The 18,610-nt window shown below is 41.2% G+C and overlaps 1 protein-coding gene across 4 annotated transcripts in view; it reads right to left on the bottom strand.

Moving 5' to 3' along the window:
* cdkal1 (CDK5 regulatory subunit associated protein 1-like 1) overlaps positions 1 to 18,610 on the bottom strand; it is a 228,870-nt gene that overhangs the window by 147,919 nt on the left and 62,341 nt on the right. For all 4 annotated transcript variants that reach the window (XR_015118417.1, XM_086217319.1, XM_086217321.1 and 1 more), the window contains exons 5-6: positions 13,572 to 13,668; positions 6,397 to 6,445 (exon numbers count right to left, since the gene is read on the bottom strand). Coding sequence is in view for 3 of the 4 variants with exons in the window: in XM_086217319.1 (XP_086073445.1) it covers positions 6,397 to 6,445; positions 13,572 to 13,668 (146 nt within the window). In the remaining variant the exon portion in view is untranslated. The remainder of the gene's footprint in view (positions 1 to 6,396; positions 6,446 to 13,571; positions 13,669 to 18,610) is intronic.

Genomic DNA, 18,610 nt, shown 5'->3' with positions numbered 1-18,610 from the left:
ATCTTACATTCATATTAAGGAAACTGCATTATATCTTTCCCTATATTAAAAAGCATTTTTTATGCACCAGCATTATTAATGTAGATATTTAATACATCAAATGTGGCAATCCCTTTCCCAACAATCGTTATCAATAATCCACTGGCATTTAAAAACACTATCAATAAGAATGTCTTTTTCACTATAAAAGCGCAAGTTCCCCATCAATGAGTCTGCCACACACTAACTTAAATAATCTCACTTCCAGTACAGCATCACTTCAGGAGGGCACGCAAAGTCAAATTCAATTTCAGGGCCAAGGGGACCATGGATGGAATCAAGAGACCAAGTACCAAACCTGAGTTGCTGAAGAAATGCTGCCCTATTTGTCATCTCAATTACAGAGTTTGGAGGGGCCAACTGCTGCTGTGATGAGTAAATCCACCAATACACACACACACACACACACACACACACGACCTGGTTACTGGCTGTCCTATTCTGCTCCCTCCTCCATTTTTCCAATCGCTTCATTGCTCTCTCCTTTGTTCTCATCTCTCCTTAATAAATACAAGCAGACATAAATTCTTCCATCCACTCATAACAGCCCATTAGAACATGCTAGAGAAAAGGAGGGAGAGAAAACCAGAATAGATTGATGGAAAGGTAGATGGATGGATAGCTGGAAGATGATAGAGAAAACACATCACAGATGAGAGATGTAGGGGAGAGGCAGATGGATGGTGGGATCAGAGAGCTAGGGAGCTAAAAGGGTGACCTGATGACCTGTGTCTGATGTCTCGTAAGTGCTGGGTCTTGTTGTGCTCTTGGTTCGATTGTAAAGCAGCGTCAATGGGGGTTGGGGTACACTGGAAAGAACTGTCAAAAGTGGCAGATCAAGAAAAAGAGTAGTAATGTTTACCATTTATCTGGCTGTGCGATATCTACAATTGTTTTGTTTTTTTAACTTTATCTCAGCAATGTCAGCTAAATTAAATTCAATGCAGGCGAGTATTAGCCTGTGCATCAAAGCAAACGTTAAGAGGAGCACTTCCTGTAAAAAACTATAAAAGCAAGCTTTGTTGCTTGACAACAACATGCTTCTCTACAAATTACTTGGTTTGGTCACTTTGAGATAACACACGTAAAAGACGATTTATGCAACAGCCTTCTGATGACAACACTAAATGGATGTGAATGCATCAAGACTCTTCCTTTTCTTTGATTGTTTGTTCTTTTATTATGTTTTTTTTTTGTGGCCATGATACACGATAACGGTTTGTTTATCCTGGTGAAATGAGGATCATGAGGTTACATTGATGCTATATAGCCTTTGATCTGCAGCTAAGTAGATACATTAGCCTGGCTAACCTTCTGCGGCCCCTGTTTCTATGTCAGTCACGCACACACACACACACACACACACACACACACACACACACACACACACACACACACACACACACACTTTAAACACTTACCGAAACCAAAAAAATATATATATAAGGTGAATTGGTATCATCTGTGGCTGTAATCTCAGGAAGAGATCAATATCAGTGGGCCATAAACATAGACCTCAAAACAACAGACCCATAAAGGAAAGATGTGCGCGCGCGCACTCACACACACACACACACACACACACACACACAAGAGTTGTAAATGAAAAAATGTAATAAAGTTAAGAACAATAAAATACAATTATGAAATACAATTTTTTTTTTCATATTTGGGGCCATTTATTTGTGACTGATGTGAGGTGTAAAGAAATGCATGCAGACTAGTTAGAGGGTTTTTTTTAATAACATCTCAGATAAGACAAATTTGAAATGAGAATCTCTTAATTAAGGGAGTACTGGCCATCCACATTTGCCGTGGTCAGTATGATTGTCATGACTGTCATACAGAGCGCCGCGACATCCTGGACAAGTGCTACTGCTTGCCCACGAGAAAACTGCATTTTAAAACATCCGACTAGTACATCCCGTGGCATCAGTATGATAACCCTCGGCACAGAGTAGCTTCTGAATGAATACTAAAACTTGGTGAGCTCAAATTATTTTTAGGCCTGTAAATACTGCACTCCTGAATTTGAAGCTTGAATGTTCCTGAAAAGCAGCTGATGCTAACATGTAGCTAAATTAGACTACAGAGGTTGTCGCAGGCATTGAAGATGATACCAAAATAAACAGAAAGCTGATTGCGGTGACGTTTAATTCACGTGTCCGTGGTGTAGTTCATTCACAGCATAATGTTAGCTTTGAACTTCTAAGTACTGCATTTCTGCTTAAAAACATGATAAAAGTGGTGAAACTAATCTTGCTGAACAATATCTTTAAGCCTGAAATTTTGGTTTGCCACAGTCAGAGCTAATTTTCTGAAAAATCCAAAATCCAAAGTGAGAATACCATTGGCTTTGACTGAGTGGAGATGATCGTTTTTAGGATGGCTTAGTGAGCTACGCAGGGATGATTCATGTCCTTGGGCACAGGAGGGACAGTCTGCTGTTTGATCCTGTACTTTATGGTAAACATCTACCCTTGAAAGAGGATGTAGCTGTCAAAATTAGTAATATGAGATTTGAATAGTGTACATATTATAAGAAATATATAAAGATACATATTAATGAACATTCCAGTGGTATTACAACACAAGAAAACACCAAACATGTGCTTGTTGTTAGCAGGAAAGCTAACATCTGGCTCAGTGAAGAGAAAATTGATTTGGATGAGCAGGATTGTGACCACAGTAAGAACCAAACTCAACAAATAATGAGTGTGCCTGCATAAATGTTGAGCTTTGTGTGCATGCTCAGCAACCTAACCTGAGATAACTGAGGGATGAAAACACCCTGGCATTTACAATAGGTAGTAACACACACTTTATGATACAGAGATGCAGTATGAATAAAAGCAGTTTTACAGAAGTATAGAGGGACAGCTGTTAAGTTCATTTTAAACCAGGATCCAAACTGAGTACATAGTCTCACACCCCAGGAACCCATCTCATAAAAGCAAACCGGTACTCTTGTCATGTGGAAAACAGGCCTGCAAGCAATTTTGGGGCAGCAAAGAGCTGTGTCTATTAGCAGTTCATTGGAGTAAGTCTTTTACTAACCATTACAAAAGGCAAATCCTCCAGCTTAAAGGTCTCCAGGCCTCGAAGCTGAAATAACAGCTCTCAATTTATACGAGGTCATAAAGAAGTGTAATGATACTGGGGAAATTAGTTTCTATAGAGGGGGTGATGGGGTGGGGGCAAGAGGGAAGGGGGGGGGCAGTGAGAAGGCAGGAGGAAGAAAAATGAAGGAAAGAGCTTGTGATGGTGAGGAAGGAGAGGGAGAAGGACGAAGTTGATGAATCAGAGAGACGACAGGAGGAAAGAAATCCATTGTCCACATGACTGTGTGTGTAGGGTTGGTAGCACATAACAAATAGGTGCCTAAGATCAGCTTAATCACTGTGACGCTTACAGTGCAAACGAGTTATTCACGCTCACAAACACACGTTTGCAGCTATCCTTGTTTGAACACTATACTGATTTACATTCATTTCTGACAGGCTCACCCAAACCAACACTAATAAATGCCTAACCTTTAACTAGTTCTAACCCTGACCCTAAAAGTCTTGATCTTCACACAGCCCTTTGAAGTTGTGACGACCAGCCAAAATGTTCTCCTTTTCCAAAAATGTCCTCATTCTGTTGGTTAAAAAAAACAAACTTTTCTAGTCCTCACTGTGTAGCAATTACAAGCACATGCATGCACGCGCACACAAGCACACTCACACACACACACACACGCACGGTGTAAACTCAATCTGTTTTTTATTAGAGAACAGCTGGGGGTGTATGACAGCTCGACTGGACACTCTCAGACTATAAACTGGGTCTGACCTTCATTAAACAGTTGAGTGCTGTGGTTCACTAATAGTTTAAATGGATGACCTAATCACTGCCATGTGAGTCTGGCGTGCTGTCAGTGAGCTTCTTACACAAAAAAGACCACTTAACAAGCTCATCAAGAGAGACAAGATCCCAGAGTGCCACTGATGTCTTCAATTTTAAATATTCAAGTCAATCTCACCCATTAATCCTACCGAGAAATGTCCTCCAAAAAAAAAAGTCTTTCATTCATGAGACGTGAAAGCAGCATATGATGTTGCACAAGCTCCACTCTTCTGTCGTCCTTTGCAATTTAAACAACAAATAACAACAAATAACACCAAATAACACCCGAACAAGCAGTGATTGGGTTGCTTCTACCAAAAGCCCAGTGGGATTTCTGAATTACATTTTAGATTATTCATGAAAGTAAGCTCTGGGGCCCAAAAAAAATATGTATGATACTTACAGGTTTTGTTCAAAAATTAATCCTCACTAATGAGCACCACTTGTAAGTTTTTGAAAGTGTAAATGCAGTTGCTAAAAGTACAAAAGTCAGTGTTATGGTCCTGTATGAGCCAACCACATCACACAGGAAGGACTTCTACTTCGCCACGACTAGATTTGCGCTCGGTAGTCTCTGTAATCTTGTTCCACCTCTGGTTAGCAACGGCTTATTTTAAGACACCAAAAGGATTGTAATTTTATGCCGAAGAGCAAAATGTGAAAATAATTGCTCATGAGGACCCTGTTTCACACATTTAACCGAAAAAAAACCCATGGACATGGAGACAAGGGAATCAGCATAAAGCATTTTCAGCCGAGCTGGGAAATTAATTGAAATTCAATCACAATTACAATTACAGCTTCCCATGATCACCATAACGAGATAATCGAAATAAAACAATTACATCTCATGGCTTGGAGTGATGCATTTTGGCTTTTGTTAGAAGTGCTGAGTAATGTCTCAGCCATCTGTGTGATCCACCTCTTCTCAAAGCCCAGAAACAGTTTCAGTTTGGGCTGCTGTTGAGAGATGATGACGCTGACTCAGTCATCTGGAAACACTTTGGAATGGACTCCAGTAGTGTGCTATATGATTGTAGCTGCACCACAAAGCAATGCAGAGGACGATCGAGAACAGCATCCCAGCTGGAATGCGATGGAGTCATGCCTGATGGAAATTTGGGGTTGGTTTAAGCACCCTTCTCCTTCTTCTTCTCCTTCTTCTTCTTCCGTCATATGTCTTCAGACCTGAAGCTCCATTGATGTGAACCGGGCCAACATGTCATCGCCCAGGTCAATCAGACTCTCTTCACCATTCCGTGGCTGATGTTTAGAGCAACTGGTGATTATGCGCTCTGCTGTCTGTGTTGGGTCTCCACACTCACAGCAAGCACCATCCATGAGATCCCACTTTTACGCCACAGCATCCGACGCTGGTCCTCAAGTAGTGTGAGGTTGTCCACTGCTTCCAAGGCAGTTCCTGATCAGTCCATCAATGCAGTGGTGTAACCTGGACAGTTCTACTGACTTCCACTGGTCTCTCCATCTCATCCTAACCCAGGTAGCTTTGGAAACATTGACTAGTGTTGTGCAGACCAGTTTGCGGGCCTGCGTGGCAAAGAAGCCCCGTGACTTGTGTTGCACACGTTGTGGAGTCTCTGCGATGATCTGACGGAGGAAGAAAAAGAACCAGCATGGCTGCTCTTCGCCTGATGCTGGCCGGGGTTATTGTAGCTTAACACCTGAAGTTCGTCCCCACTAATCAGATCGAACCATTCTGATGTCCAAGTAAATAAATGCCCTTTATATTGTTTTTACTGAGTGTGACACACACGTGTATGTGGCTAATACTATGTGTTGATGAAACATGGCACATCTAAGTCATGTTGATTTTCTGCTGTGCGTCGTATCGACCAACACATCCGCAAATGTACAACACTTAGCTTTGAAGTGCTGAAGGAAACCATCTTGTTTTGGATGAACTTTCTGCTGTACTGAATGGAGAGAAAGAGAGAGCGAGCTCTACTGACGGTCGAGCTACACTGACTTATTGTGAGAGTGAGTAGCTCGGTGATTGTTTCTCATGTTGCTTAAGTCTGACATTACAAGCATATGGTGTTCTGAAAAAAGAATATTCGTTTTCAATAATCGCGATTTCAATATCAGTTGAATTATCATTGTTATTTTTTTCTGGGATAATAATTCTTGCCTATGATCAAGCAGAGCTAATTTCCACGTTTTAGGACTCAGTCCTATACCAGGCAATTTCAAATGTAAACTATGAAAAACAGAATTAGTCTTTAATTCAAATTTCTGATGAAGTCCTTCTGTGTCCACATATTGAGTCCATAAGTAGATGGACCACTTTACTGCATTAATTGATTGAGTCGATCGTCAAAACTTTGTTTCCTTTTCCAATTTGTTCATTCAATGGTCAGAGCGTGTGTGTGTGTGTGTGTGTGTGTGTGTGTGTGTGTGTGTGTGTGTGTGTGTGTGTGTGTGTGTGTGTGTGTGTGTGTGTTCAAATACCTTTAACAGCCTCATCCACTACTTCCACCACTCGATCAATCTGTTGGACCTGAAATGCAGACAGACACACGCACGTTTATTGATTCTGACCAAGCAGGTCCACACAAGAAAACAAAAGCCTGATATTGACAATATACAAACACACATCCACTAATCCATAGCGAAAGTGGCCATGCAAATACACAGAGACAATACACACACACAACATGCAAGCAAGCACACAGACAAACAAAGTTCAAACAAATACAGTCACACCATGTTCTCAGTATTCTCAGCCTTGATTTAGAAATATAGATTAACTAAATGTCACTGGGTGTCTGTGTGGCTGAGGCATCACTTGTCTGTAATTTTAGCTGATAACTAGGGCCCCACCGATTTATCGGCCGATAATAACCCGTTTGAGAATAATCGGTAATCGGCCTAAACTGGCCGATAATGACCGATTTTTTTCAGAAATAAAATGCAGGGAATAAGACATGGTTTGACTTTGAAGGAAAGGGCTTGTCAATATTTTAATTTTGTTCTTATAATTCTTGCCCCACACTACCTTATTCTTTTGCAGTTGTTTGTTTTTAATGTTTGTTTCAAAGATGTAAGATGAGCAAAAGAGTTGTACGTCAACTTTATTGTTTGCACTTTCTTTTAAAAACAAAACAAAAGCACCACCACCACCAGTGGTGCCTTGACGTTCAGTAGGGGCTTGTGAATATTTCAATTTTGTTCTTATAATTCTTGCCCCACACAAAATACCTCATTCTTTTGCAGTTGTTTTTTTCATTGTCTGTTTTCAAAGATGTGAGATGATGAACGAAATAGTTGGATGTTAGAATTACTGTTTTGCACATTATTATTGTTATTATTATTTTAAAAAGCTAATGGTTCACTGTTGTTGGCCTTACGTTAAGGATGGTGATTGTGTTAACATGCTGCTTGCTTCAGCAATAAAGAGGATTTGAAATTAATTTTCTGCCTCTAATTTACATCTTTGTAGAAGTCTGAAAGGCTCAAAGCAGCCATTTATATTTATTATATTTATTAAAATATATAATATAATATATATATTTATTATTTATATATTATATATTATATATATATATATTTTATATATATATATATATATTTTATATATATATATATATATATTTTATATATATATATATATATATATATATATATATATTACCTAAATCAACACAATTTAAAAAATTTAAAATTGGCCGATTAATCGGTTATCAGATTTTTTTTCCTCCAATAATCGGCATTGGCTTCAAGAAATCCATATCCGTCGGGCCCTACTTATAACCTCCGACAAGGGGTTAAGTTTTCAACGGCGTCTGTCTGTATGTCTGTCAGGATGACTACACACAAACTATGAGGAGGATTTTCACCAAACTTGGTGACCCGGTGAAGAAACAACTGAGGAAAAAAGAACACTATATTTGGGATAAAATCAGTCATAGCACCAACTTGTAGAAACAGGACATTACATGATTCACACTTTGATGTCCTTCGAGCTGATTCAAGATCCATCTCAAGTTTGCCAATTGGTCCACCAGACTCAAGTGGTGACATTATTTTTCCAAGTGCACAATAACAACAACAACTAGATATCTCCATGGAGGGAATAAACATTCAACTGTGTTGCAAATTCTTATCTTTATTTGTTCCACCTTGTTGTTTTGACAAAGGCAGAATTTGGCATGATTTGTGCTGATGCAAAATTATGGCATCATGGCGCGAGACCAAATTGCAGTGGTAACGAAAAAGCATATCTTAGGGGGTCTTTCAGTAAACTTTTACACCACTTGGCAAGTGCAGCTTCTGAGGTGGAAAACCGCCTCCTACTCGAGGCTGTTAACAAGTTACTAATACTTTGTATATTATCAGCAGATTTAGAGGACAAGTATCAGTATTTCCCTCAAAATCCAAGCATCAGCAAGGCAATCCTCACATGAAGAAAACGTGAAGCGTGATAACAACAAAATACTGCCTCGTTAAGCAAGATGTGTGTCTTCTGCAGAATGTTAAATCTCTCAAAAGAGCCTCAGAAACAGGCTTAAACCATGGAGAGAAAAGTGGAAACACGACGCTGCCAAAAGTTTACCAAGTATTAAAAAGACCAGGATTGCTAAACGGAGACTTGCGATACTTGGGGCTTCTCCTGTTTCTGAACAGCAAAACATAAAAAACAAACAATTCAAATGTTCTCTGGTTTCAACTTTCCACCTCATAATCACAGTTATAATGAGAAGAAAGAACTCTGTGAAGGAGGCTCATTATCACAAGAAACTCGAAACAAACAAGACTGTTGCAGTACAACAGCAGCAAGGCAGGCTGATGCTAGAAGTTCTTAGCATGAGCAATCATGTATTGGTTTCTCCTACAATGAGTTACAGTATATTTCATGTCTGTCCACTACATGAGACGACAACATGAGACTTAGGGCTGTTTTTGAGGGGCGCTGCTGACCGCAGCTGGTGAACCAGACCACTCGCCTTGCTGACTGAGGTTCACCACTTGCCGGCTGTCTTTGCTGATAGTGCATGGCCAAGATAGCTTACGAGGGGCAAATCATGTTGAGGGGTGCTGCTGGCTAAAATGTCTCGAGTGCATGAACCTACTATTTTTTTCCAAATCTACCATCCCTCACACAATAACGTGAGAGGGATGGTAATAATGTAAAAGACAGGATGAAAAGTGAGAAAGAAAGAGAGCGAGAGAGAGAGAGAGAGAGAGAAAGAGAGAGAGAGAAAATACTGGGTGTCAGAGGAACAAGCCCCCCCTGCTTCCATCATGCTTTCCATTTCTAATTCTCTGGCTTCCTCGATTCTTTAGTATGTTCCAGCCCTTGGCCCTCTAGCCCTTTGCTCTCAATGCCATCAGGCCCATTAACCACAGTAACCTTTCTTTCACACACATAAGAGCACCGATTCAAACTGTGTCTTCCAGGCAGTTGTTATATAAAAGTGACACATTGAAATGTTTCTAATGGCTCCATTCAGAGCCGCAGCAGTTGAACGGAGTAACAGTAGCAGTTCATTCAAACTGCACCTCAATTCCAGTTCTAACTGCCCAAGAATCGGAGAACTTTTGTTGTACAAAAAGAGTAACTGAAATTTCGGGCCAATTTCGGTTTCGGCACAAGACACATTTACAACAAACAGTGTAACAGTGTTGAGCGACCGGACTAAAACTTAACACAAAGAAGACGCAACAGGTTCACAAGATTGTGCAGGCATGCTAACCCAGTTTAGCCCTGATTACCTCACCAGGACTATGACCAAGTATGTGGATATATGTGTGATTCCTCTTTGACACAGCATGTGACATGTCCAGTTCAGAGACCACAGAAATATTGCAAGCTTGCATGACTCTGTGTACCTCACACACAGCACACTGTCACTCATTGCACAGAAACTTCAGGCAGGGTAACACAACAGAGATACACAAGCAGGCGCGCGGGCTGACACACAGGTCAACTGAAACGAATGAATTCAACAGGAAGAACTCTGTTTAACTACAGCCTTTATCTGGCCGTTAGCACAATCACTACATACAAATTCACGACTGGTAATTTGTATCTCATTTGCATAACCCACCAACTGTCACGGCGCTTGTGTGCTCTGATAAGGGAAGCGTGTGTACGCGCACTCATACGCCTCTGTTCATGACAATGTGTGCCTGTCCATGCGTGTGTGTGTGTGTGTGTGTGTGTGTGTGTGTGTGTGTGTGTGTGTGTGTGTGTATCAATGCATAATCCAATCTAGTCCTGACAATAAAAGGAGGGGCAATGGTAAACTTCCCAGCTGTTTCTGCCGCACCCTGAAGGCTAATACATATACAAGCTTGTTTATCTGAATGTAATTATATTATACATACATGCCTCTTGATTTGAATGTAATTATGTTACACCGTGGCATGTTTACTTTAATTGAATTACATTATTTATGGTAAAGGATATTTAATGTAACATTTGAGCCACTCCCTACCACCATCCATTATTCTACGACAGTGCCAGTAATCAACATCAAACTAATTCACAACCATATTGAGGTTATTTTTGTCCTCATGCGAGTGTGCGTGTGTGTGTGTGTGTGTGTGTGTGTTTTCTGCAAGTAAATATATTCCGCATGATATGAAATCTCAATCAAGGTTTTCTGTTGTTTGCTTGGAGGCAAAGATTTTTTGGTGAGCAAAGAGTAAACAAAATAATGCATGCATACATGATGCTTCTAAATTGCTTTACTGGGCACGCAGGAATTATTTAGTTCTGCTAAGCTTGGAATAAATGTCCAAGTGTGTGGTGCAGAAGGAATATTTTAACAACTTTGCATTGTTAATTTATAAGAAAATGTGTTATGTAAGTTTGTTTACATTTTTGTTTGCAGGATTGAGCAGAGCTAACACTTTTGTTTAAAACGCTGACATTTCTGAGTTAAAGTGCTAAAACTTAATTGGTTTTGCAGGATTCTGGAAGGAAACCGAGCATGGGAGAACACTAATTACAAGCATCATCTATGATCTAATGAGGAATACTCATTTTGCTTTTTTAGATAGAGAGGGGCCATCACGTAATTTTTCCTGTGATTACTCAGATGAAATAGAATTAAACAAAATTTAAATAATTGTTCCATTATCACAATTTGCTATCAAGTCTATTCATACCTGCAGTGGAGGCTGAGGAACGGGAGTGTAGTAGATGAGGGAGTGCAATCAAAAATAGCCCCTAGTATTTACCGTGTTTGTTTTACAAGACGTGGTACAGAAACTGCCACGCAAAGAACTCTAAATCTGTGTAACAGGATGTGTTTCCCTCCTGTGTAATTTCTGCGATTTCATTATAGCTTCACCACCTTTGGGGTCTATTGGCTCTTTAATCTGTAACCCTGAGCTTTCTGGGCTCACTGGGGAAGCAAGAGAGGGCGAGTCCCCAGGGTTTCCGCTATGTAAAAATGACCTTGACCCCCCACGTCAAAATAAAAGCTGCAACTTAATTTCTTTTTCTTTTAAGATGTTTGAATATTGGAAAGTGTATGAATGAATATGTATACATGCACATACATATGCATTATATACATGCACAATAACCATAATCAGAGTTTGTAATGATTATCTAAATGTGAGGAGATGTTACACAATGCTGCAATGAGCTTTATTTTGAAAGAAGAGAAATACAAGATCTGCACCACTCACTCGTGAATTTATTTTGACAAGTGAGATATTCAAAGTGTAAAATTAAGAGCAGCAGTTTGTCCAGTTCTGCTTTGTGTTCCTGGTTCCTTTTCCAAAATCATCTGTTCTGATTGAACTGTAACATAAGATCAAACAAGGAATGACAGAAAAATGTTAACATGTAGGAATAAACAAATACGTGGGATTTGTTTTACTCACTTATAATCTCTCTGATGACATTAATCCTTTTATCCCTATACGTCCATTACATGCAAAATGGTTGATGACATCATCTAGTGACTTCTAGCAAGAGCGTTAATATTTGTTATTTATCATGACGTTATGCACTGAAGTTGTCAAGGGGAAGAAAAGATTCCTATAATTTTATGTTGATGGTGGCTGGTACAATATTAAGAATGTTGCGATCTGCATGATAAAACACAGGTTTTGTGAGCAAATTTAATTTTACTCATTCTTGATTATCAATTAGACACACAGACTGGCAGAGGTGGTGGGTGGAGGAGAGCGGATTGAGTCAAATTTCATGTTCCCTAATATTGCAGCCTGGTGCAGAAGATTTTTTCGCTCCGAAAATTTTTTTACACCAAGCCTCCAGCTGGTGCTTTAACCGTCCCACCAGTCCCAAAGAAAAGGGCACAGAAAAAACCAGTTGAGGCCATGAATTCTCCCTGGCATCCTCTGACTTTGTCCCAATAGTGGACCTCCCCATAGCAGAGACGCCAGCAAACCTGAACTTTACACTCATTCAGAAGGCATGGGAAGGGCCAGACAGCCATGTGCACCAGAAATATGTTGCCGTTATATGCCTCCCTGATTTGTGCTTGTCACACTGTTTTTGACCTTTCACCACCAAAATCCGTTCACTTCATCCTTGAATACCAGTGGATATTTGTACTATCTGTAGAAACGTCTTCTCAATGTGTTCCTGAGGTATTGCATACAATACCATACAACTAGGGTGACATGGACCTTGACCTTGGACCAACCAAAAACTTTCAATTGATCTTCGAGTCCCCTTGGACATTTCTAAGGCAGCAAGATAACAAGAATGGCACAGACAAACAACCTGAAAACACACCGTCTGCAGCCCACAGGCTGCTGCCAGCATGAAGGCATTGAAATACAAATTGGTCAATTACGTTGATGTAGGGGGAACATAAAGGGGGCAGCACGGTGGTGCAGTGGTCAGCACTGTTGCCTCGTAGCAAGAAGGTTCCAGGTTCGAGACCCAGCTCCATCACAGGATCTTTCTGTGTGAGTCTCCATGTTCTCCTGTGTCTGTGTGGGTTCTCTCTGGTACTCCAGCTTCCTCCCACAGTCCAAAGACATCAAGAGGGGACGAGGCTGAATGATACTCTAAATTGACTGTAGGTGTGACTGTGAGTGTGAATGGTTGTTCGTCTCTGTATGTGGGCCCTGAGATGGACTGGTGACCTGTCCAGGGTGAGTAGGCTCCAGCCCCCCCACAACCCTAAACAGGATAAGCAGTACAAAATGGATGGATGGAACATGCCGACAAGAGTTTTGGGCCATATTCTACCTGTTTGAATTCTGTACAACAACAAAATAATCCTCCCTTCAGGATGTTGATGATGTTCACTGTCTTAACTGAATCCAGTTTAGGGCGGTGTGGATGCACTTTTCTGGTCATTTTTGATCCCATAATATGTGGGCCTGCTGCACTGCGTGACACATTTGTAATATTTGTGTTGTCACATTTGTACTTCTTACTTCCTGCTTCCTGAAAATATTCTCCCTCCTTTTGTCCCACTTACTGTTCATCTTTCTGGTTTTGTCTTGTCCTTGGGGCTACCAAGTCAATGACAGGTCAAAGGGCCTGCTGCATCTGTGTGTTTGGACGCATGTCTGATCTGTTCAAGAATTGTCTTTTTTTCAATATGAAGACACATACAAACAAATTCCTCTTGATACAAGGAAGCAAGCAAAAGTGGACAAGCAATGTAGTGTAGTAATACACATACCCCGATGATGCTGAGGCCTTTGAGGTAGTCCATCCGCGGCTGGGCCTGGGGAACACAACCTGCCACCACCACCTTCTTCTCTTGATCCTGAGCTTTTCTGTAAGACAAAATACAAATAAACTATATAAAGTTGAATTACTCTGCCCCGATTGCACAAATACATTTCATATTTTGAATTAAACCAAGACAAAGCTGGTAGTGATTCTGATCCTTGACCTCTAAAACCAAATCAGTTCATCCTGGAGTCCTAATGACTGGCCAAATTTGAAGGAAGTTCCTCTACATTTGTGTGTGTGTGTGTGTGTGTGTGTGTGTGTGTGTGTGTGTGTGTGCGTGTGCGTGTGCGTGTGTGTGTGTGTGTAAAATTAGCACTTGACCAATTTCTAAAGCTAACAAATGCAAGTTGCAGCATCAAATGACAGTGAAGATCTTATTTTGAGATAAAGAACTCAAAATGTTTTCATTAATTAAATACTGTTTCAAAAGGCTGAAACCACACACACACACGCCCTGTTCAAAAGTATCATGTCAGCTCTCTGTGAAAGATTTGCGAAACAAAAAGAACTTTTCTTCTTCAGCATGTCAGGAACATCGTAGTGAAGGCTGTTGTAAATTCAAACTGTGTGATTGTGAAACAGTTTGTTTATGATGTCTGATACGAATCGAAAAAGGTCTGAAAGAATTGTTCCTTAAAGATTAGAACCATTATGCCAGGCATTGGTGGTGAATTATGAAGGAATGAATTGCCTGTTGATCTATTGTTCAGTTTACAAACTAATTGACAAACTTCTACTTTTTTCAATTGAAATGTCTCAAAAACAGATGGGCCTATTAAGACTGGGCCACCAACATGTTAGACTGGACCTGAAGGAGTCTTTCACATCGTTCCCACTCCATCTCCAAACTGACAGAGACTGAGTATGAGTAATGAATCATATCAGCTCAGCCTGTTAGTGATGGGCAGGGCGTGGTCAGCGTTGTGCTACTGGACATATGTGAATGCTAACAGGAGGAATTACGGTATTTCACTGCAGCACCAGTGAAACCGACTGAATAATGAAACAAATTCACTTCATAATGTGCACATCTGTAAAGCTTTTGTTTTATAAGTGTATAATTTTTGCAAAGCGTAATGTACAAGCCCCTTTTCAATATAGGACACGAAATGTGCAGCATTCTGCTTTCATGATTTTAAAACATGGTGGCAGAACAAATCTCAGTTATCCTGTAATAATGATAGCTCTATGAGTCACAGAAATAAATTATGTCTGGAAGAGGTGATCGCTACAAAACAGTGTTTGTACTTTGCCAAAAATCATTTGAGATGTTAAATAATCCTACTCTGTAATCACAACAAGACTGAGTGTTGTTGTTGTGTGTGCAGTTCCAAGAATGTGCGAGTGTGTTCATGCGGCTGAGATGTAGAACGAATCCCTTTTAGAAAGGTCCAGCCTCCTGGTAGAACGTTCAAATGATGACAACAAACAGGCAACATGGATACCCCAGAAAATCTGATCCATTTCTCCTGTTAGAATACCAGAATGTGACAAATACCCTCATCACCCTTGATAGTTTGGTAGGTCAGTATTTCAGCAGTTACAACAATCCCAACAATTACATTAAAACGAGAGTTCCAGTGACAAATTCACTAAACTTTACAATCAAGTATCACTTGACATCACAATGGCCAGCGCCGAGTATATAAGGAGATTTACAAAGCAAGACAATTCTATGTGTACATTTAGTCTTTCTGAAAAGATACAAGATCCCTCTATACTATAGAGGTTATGAAACGCATAATTTAGGGACACAGATCATGTGAACTTCTGTATGTGTGTGGAAACTTTGTTTGACAGAAAGACACTTAAAGTAAAAGACATCTAGAAAAAAAATTCTGCACATTCTGAACCAAGCCAACACCGTGCTCCAAATCTCCAGTCTGTGGGGACACGGAGTCATTTAGAAACAGTGATAAGAGATAGTAGGCAGAGGAGGGAGCACTGATAAGGTCTTTTTACTTGACTTATTAATAGAAAATGAAAGCCGGCATTAAGAATCCCATTTTCGGGATGATATGAATTTAAAAAGAGGTGGGCAGACAATAAAATACTGAAGCAAACCACAAGGGTGTGTGTGTTTGATTACATGCTTGTGTGCGTGTGGTTCTGCGCGAGTCTTTATGTCACCCTTGAATGGAGGCAGTGAGATTTGAGACACTCGGTCTGTCTAACAAAAGCTTTTGGAAGAGCTGCCCAGACTCCACTATGAATCTTTAATAATGAAGCCTCCTGACAGCTGGAACTAGAGGGAGGGATGGGGGGTGGGGGTGGGGGGGCATGTAAGTGAGGGAGGAATTATGGGATGGAGGAGGAGGAGGAGGAGCAATAGAACTGGATGCAAACTGTCAGTGGTGTTTTAATTCAGACTTTGTTTGTATTCTTCAGCAAAACAAAGAGAGAGAGGGATGGAGGTGGGTGTGTGAGAGCAGAGTGAACAGGGAGAGCGGGAACGTTGGAGGTAGACAAACAACTCAATCCAAAAGCAGCTTATATTGTCACGTAAATGAGGAAAGAGGGAATAGATGAAAGCTGGAGTCAGCGAGAGAGGACTGCAGGGATGAAGGGAGGAGAGATGAAGGCACAAAGTGTTTCAAGATTATTTTGATTATTCAGAGCTGTTTGTATTATTCTGGGATATTTCAGCAGCTTAATTTAAACTCTTTTTCTTTTTTTTTTTGGCAGACAAATATTGACCAGATGACAACAAATTAGTGAGGATGCCAACACAGATGAAACATTAAGACAGACAAAAGCCTGTTGGAGGCAATTTATCATCACAAAGTCCATTTGAAAGAACATGCAAACAGAGGAACTGCTAAATATCTGAGCCTTGAATGAAGCAGAGGAACGTAGCAGTGAGCTATCATGATGCTACGAAAATTATACACCGGAAAAAGGTGGATCCACATGAACCTCCAAGACCGGATTAAGTGAGAAAGCGGTTCTTCATGATGGACTCACACTGGCATGGCTATACAGACGCGCGCGCGCTGCGCACACACACACACACACACACACACACACACACACACACACACACACACACACACAGTAGGGGTGCGTCTGCATAATTCACACCATCTCCTGCCAAAATGTGCCAAACATCCCTCTAATACGCTACTCGCTCCCCGCCCACAGATTCGGAGCCATAGCTGACACAGCGAGTAAGCAGACAGCGCCTGAGCCGTCGTCTCATTGCCTCAGGGGGGGGACAGGCCAATCACGTCTCACAATGTTCCTGGATGGGATGAGATGGAATGGGATTATGCGATGCAGTTGCCGTGGTGATACTTTTGAGCCCGACCAAGCACTCGTTGCCAGTGACCCGGACCAGAGCAGATGTCCCCTGAGATCAGAGGACGAGGTGTGTGTGTGTGTGTGTGTGCGTGTGTGTGTGTGTGTGTGTGTGTGTGTGTGTGCGCGCGTGTGTGTGTGAACGTGTGTGTTTGTGAGTTTCCTTGGCATCTTGCCCTAAACCTCTACAGCCCCGTCAACTGTGCTACTGTGCTCCATAGCCTGAAGACCCCCCACCCCAACACACACACACACACACACACACACACACACACACACACACACGCACGCGCACACGGTCCGAACCACCACATGCCAGGAACATACTGTACAGAGGCATGCCAACAGTCATGGTGAGCGCAGTAGTCTATGCATAGATGTATGACCTCTGTGGTATGCATGTATGGTAGGGAGGGACGTACTGTAGATACTGGTTTTTAACAGCTGAGTAGACACAGTGAATCCGTCAAATTAGACTCGACTAAATGTCTAACTGAATTGATCTGGGTGACTCGGAGGGGCCCTTGTTGTAAATATGACATTAAAATAACTCTAGGCAACACCAGAGTGTGTGACCTATATAAGGGCCTCTTCAACTTTCTCACAACCAAACCTGATGTGAAGAAGAGACCTTTGCTTCGTGGACCGTGGCAGTGTCTCATAGTGCCACCCTTGAATGGAGGCAACAGCGTTGCATAAACAAGAGAATGCAATCCCAAGGAAAATCAGAGGGCTTCCTAGCTGCTGAAAGCTAACCTCCCGTAAAGCCTCCAGGCAACCAACCAGTCCAGGGCTCCCTGTTATGTTCCGCTTTCCGTGTGGTGTAGTTTATCTAGAAAATCCAGCCTATTTCAGAGGTGTGCATGTGTCCTCTCAATGACTCTTCCTGCTGTTTAACACCCACAGCCATATAGCAATAGCTCCATAGTGGGGAAGAGGATGAGTTCATTACACACAGAGCTAGCCATATGCTCCTTAACACACCAAAATGTTGCTCCAAAGGATGAGGTCATTGTGGTCAGAGACGGGGGAAGGTTTAGTCAGTGAGATGTACGGATCTGTGTCTGCTGCTGATAAAATAGTATACCAACACTTTTTTTTTCCTCCCCTCTCTCCTTTTAATCTATCTCCCATGTCTCCCTTGTCCTTGCTCCTCTGTCTCATCTCCCTCCTCATCCGCTCATCTGCACTCTGACAGTTGTTTCTGGCTGGGTTGACAGCGAGCCAGCCAATCAGCACACTTCTGACCTCTCTACATTTGCATAAGCAGCAAGAGGCAAGGTTAAGTACCCATCAAGGCTCAGTAATTAAGATATGAGCTGGTGTGTCCAAGTATGTGAGGGAGAGAGAGAGAAAGAAAAGGAGAGAGAAGGGGGGGGGGGCAAATGTATTTAGTCCTTTACTTTGCATATTTTTCACTCCTAAAAGCACTCCTTACTTAATAATGCAAGCTTGGGTTTGTCATTGCCCCAATTATTACATTCCTTCAAATATTTTTTACTTACTTTTGATCCATCTGAAAGCTATATATTTATTTGTGTTATGTTTTATTCATTTTTCATAGTCATTTTCTGTGTTTGTGTTCCTTTAAAGCAGCAGGAGATGAAACACCATTATTGACTGACAGGCCTGACTGAATGAACGTGGAGGAAATACCCTCTGAAGGAGAATGTAGCTTCTCCTCTG

Source organism: Aulostomus chinensis, chromosome 11 (genome assembly GCF_037954235.1).
Source record: "Aulostomus chinensis isolate RoL2024-O1b breed Wild chromosome 11, RoL_Achi_v1.0, whole genome shotgun sequence".
Lineage (NCBI taxonomy): Eukaryota > Metazoa > Chordata > Actinopteri > Syngnathiformes > Aulostomidae > Aulostomus > Aulostomus chinensis.
This window is presented reverse-complemented; position numbering and strand designations above follow the sequence as displayed.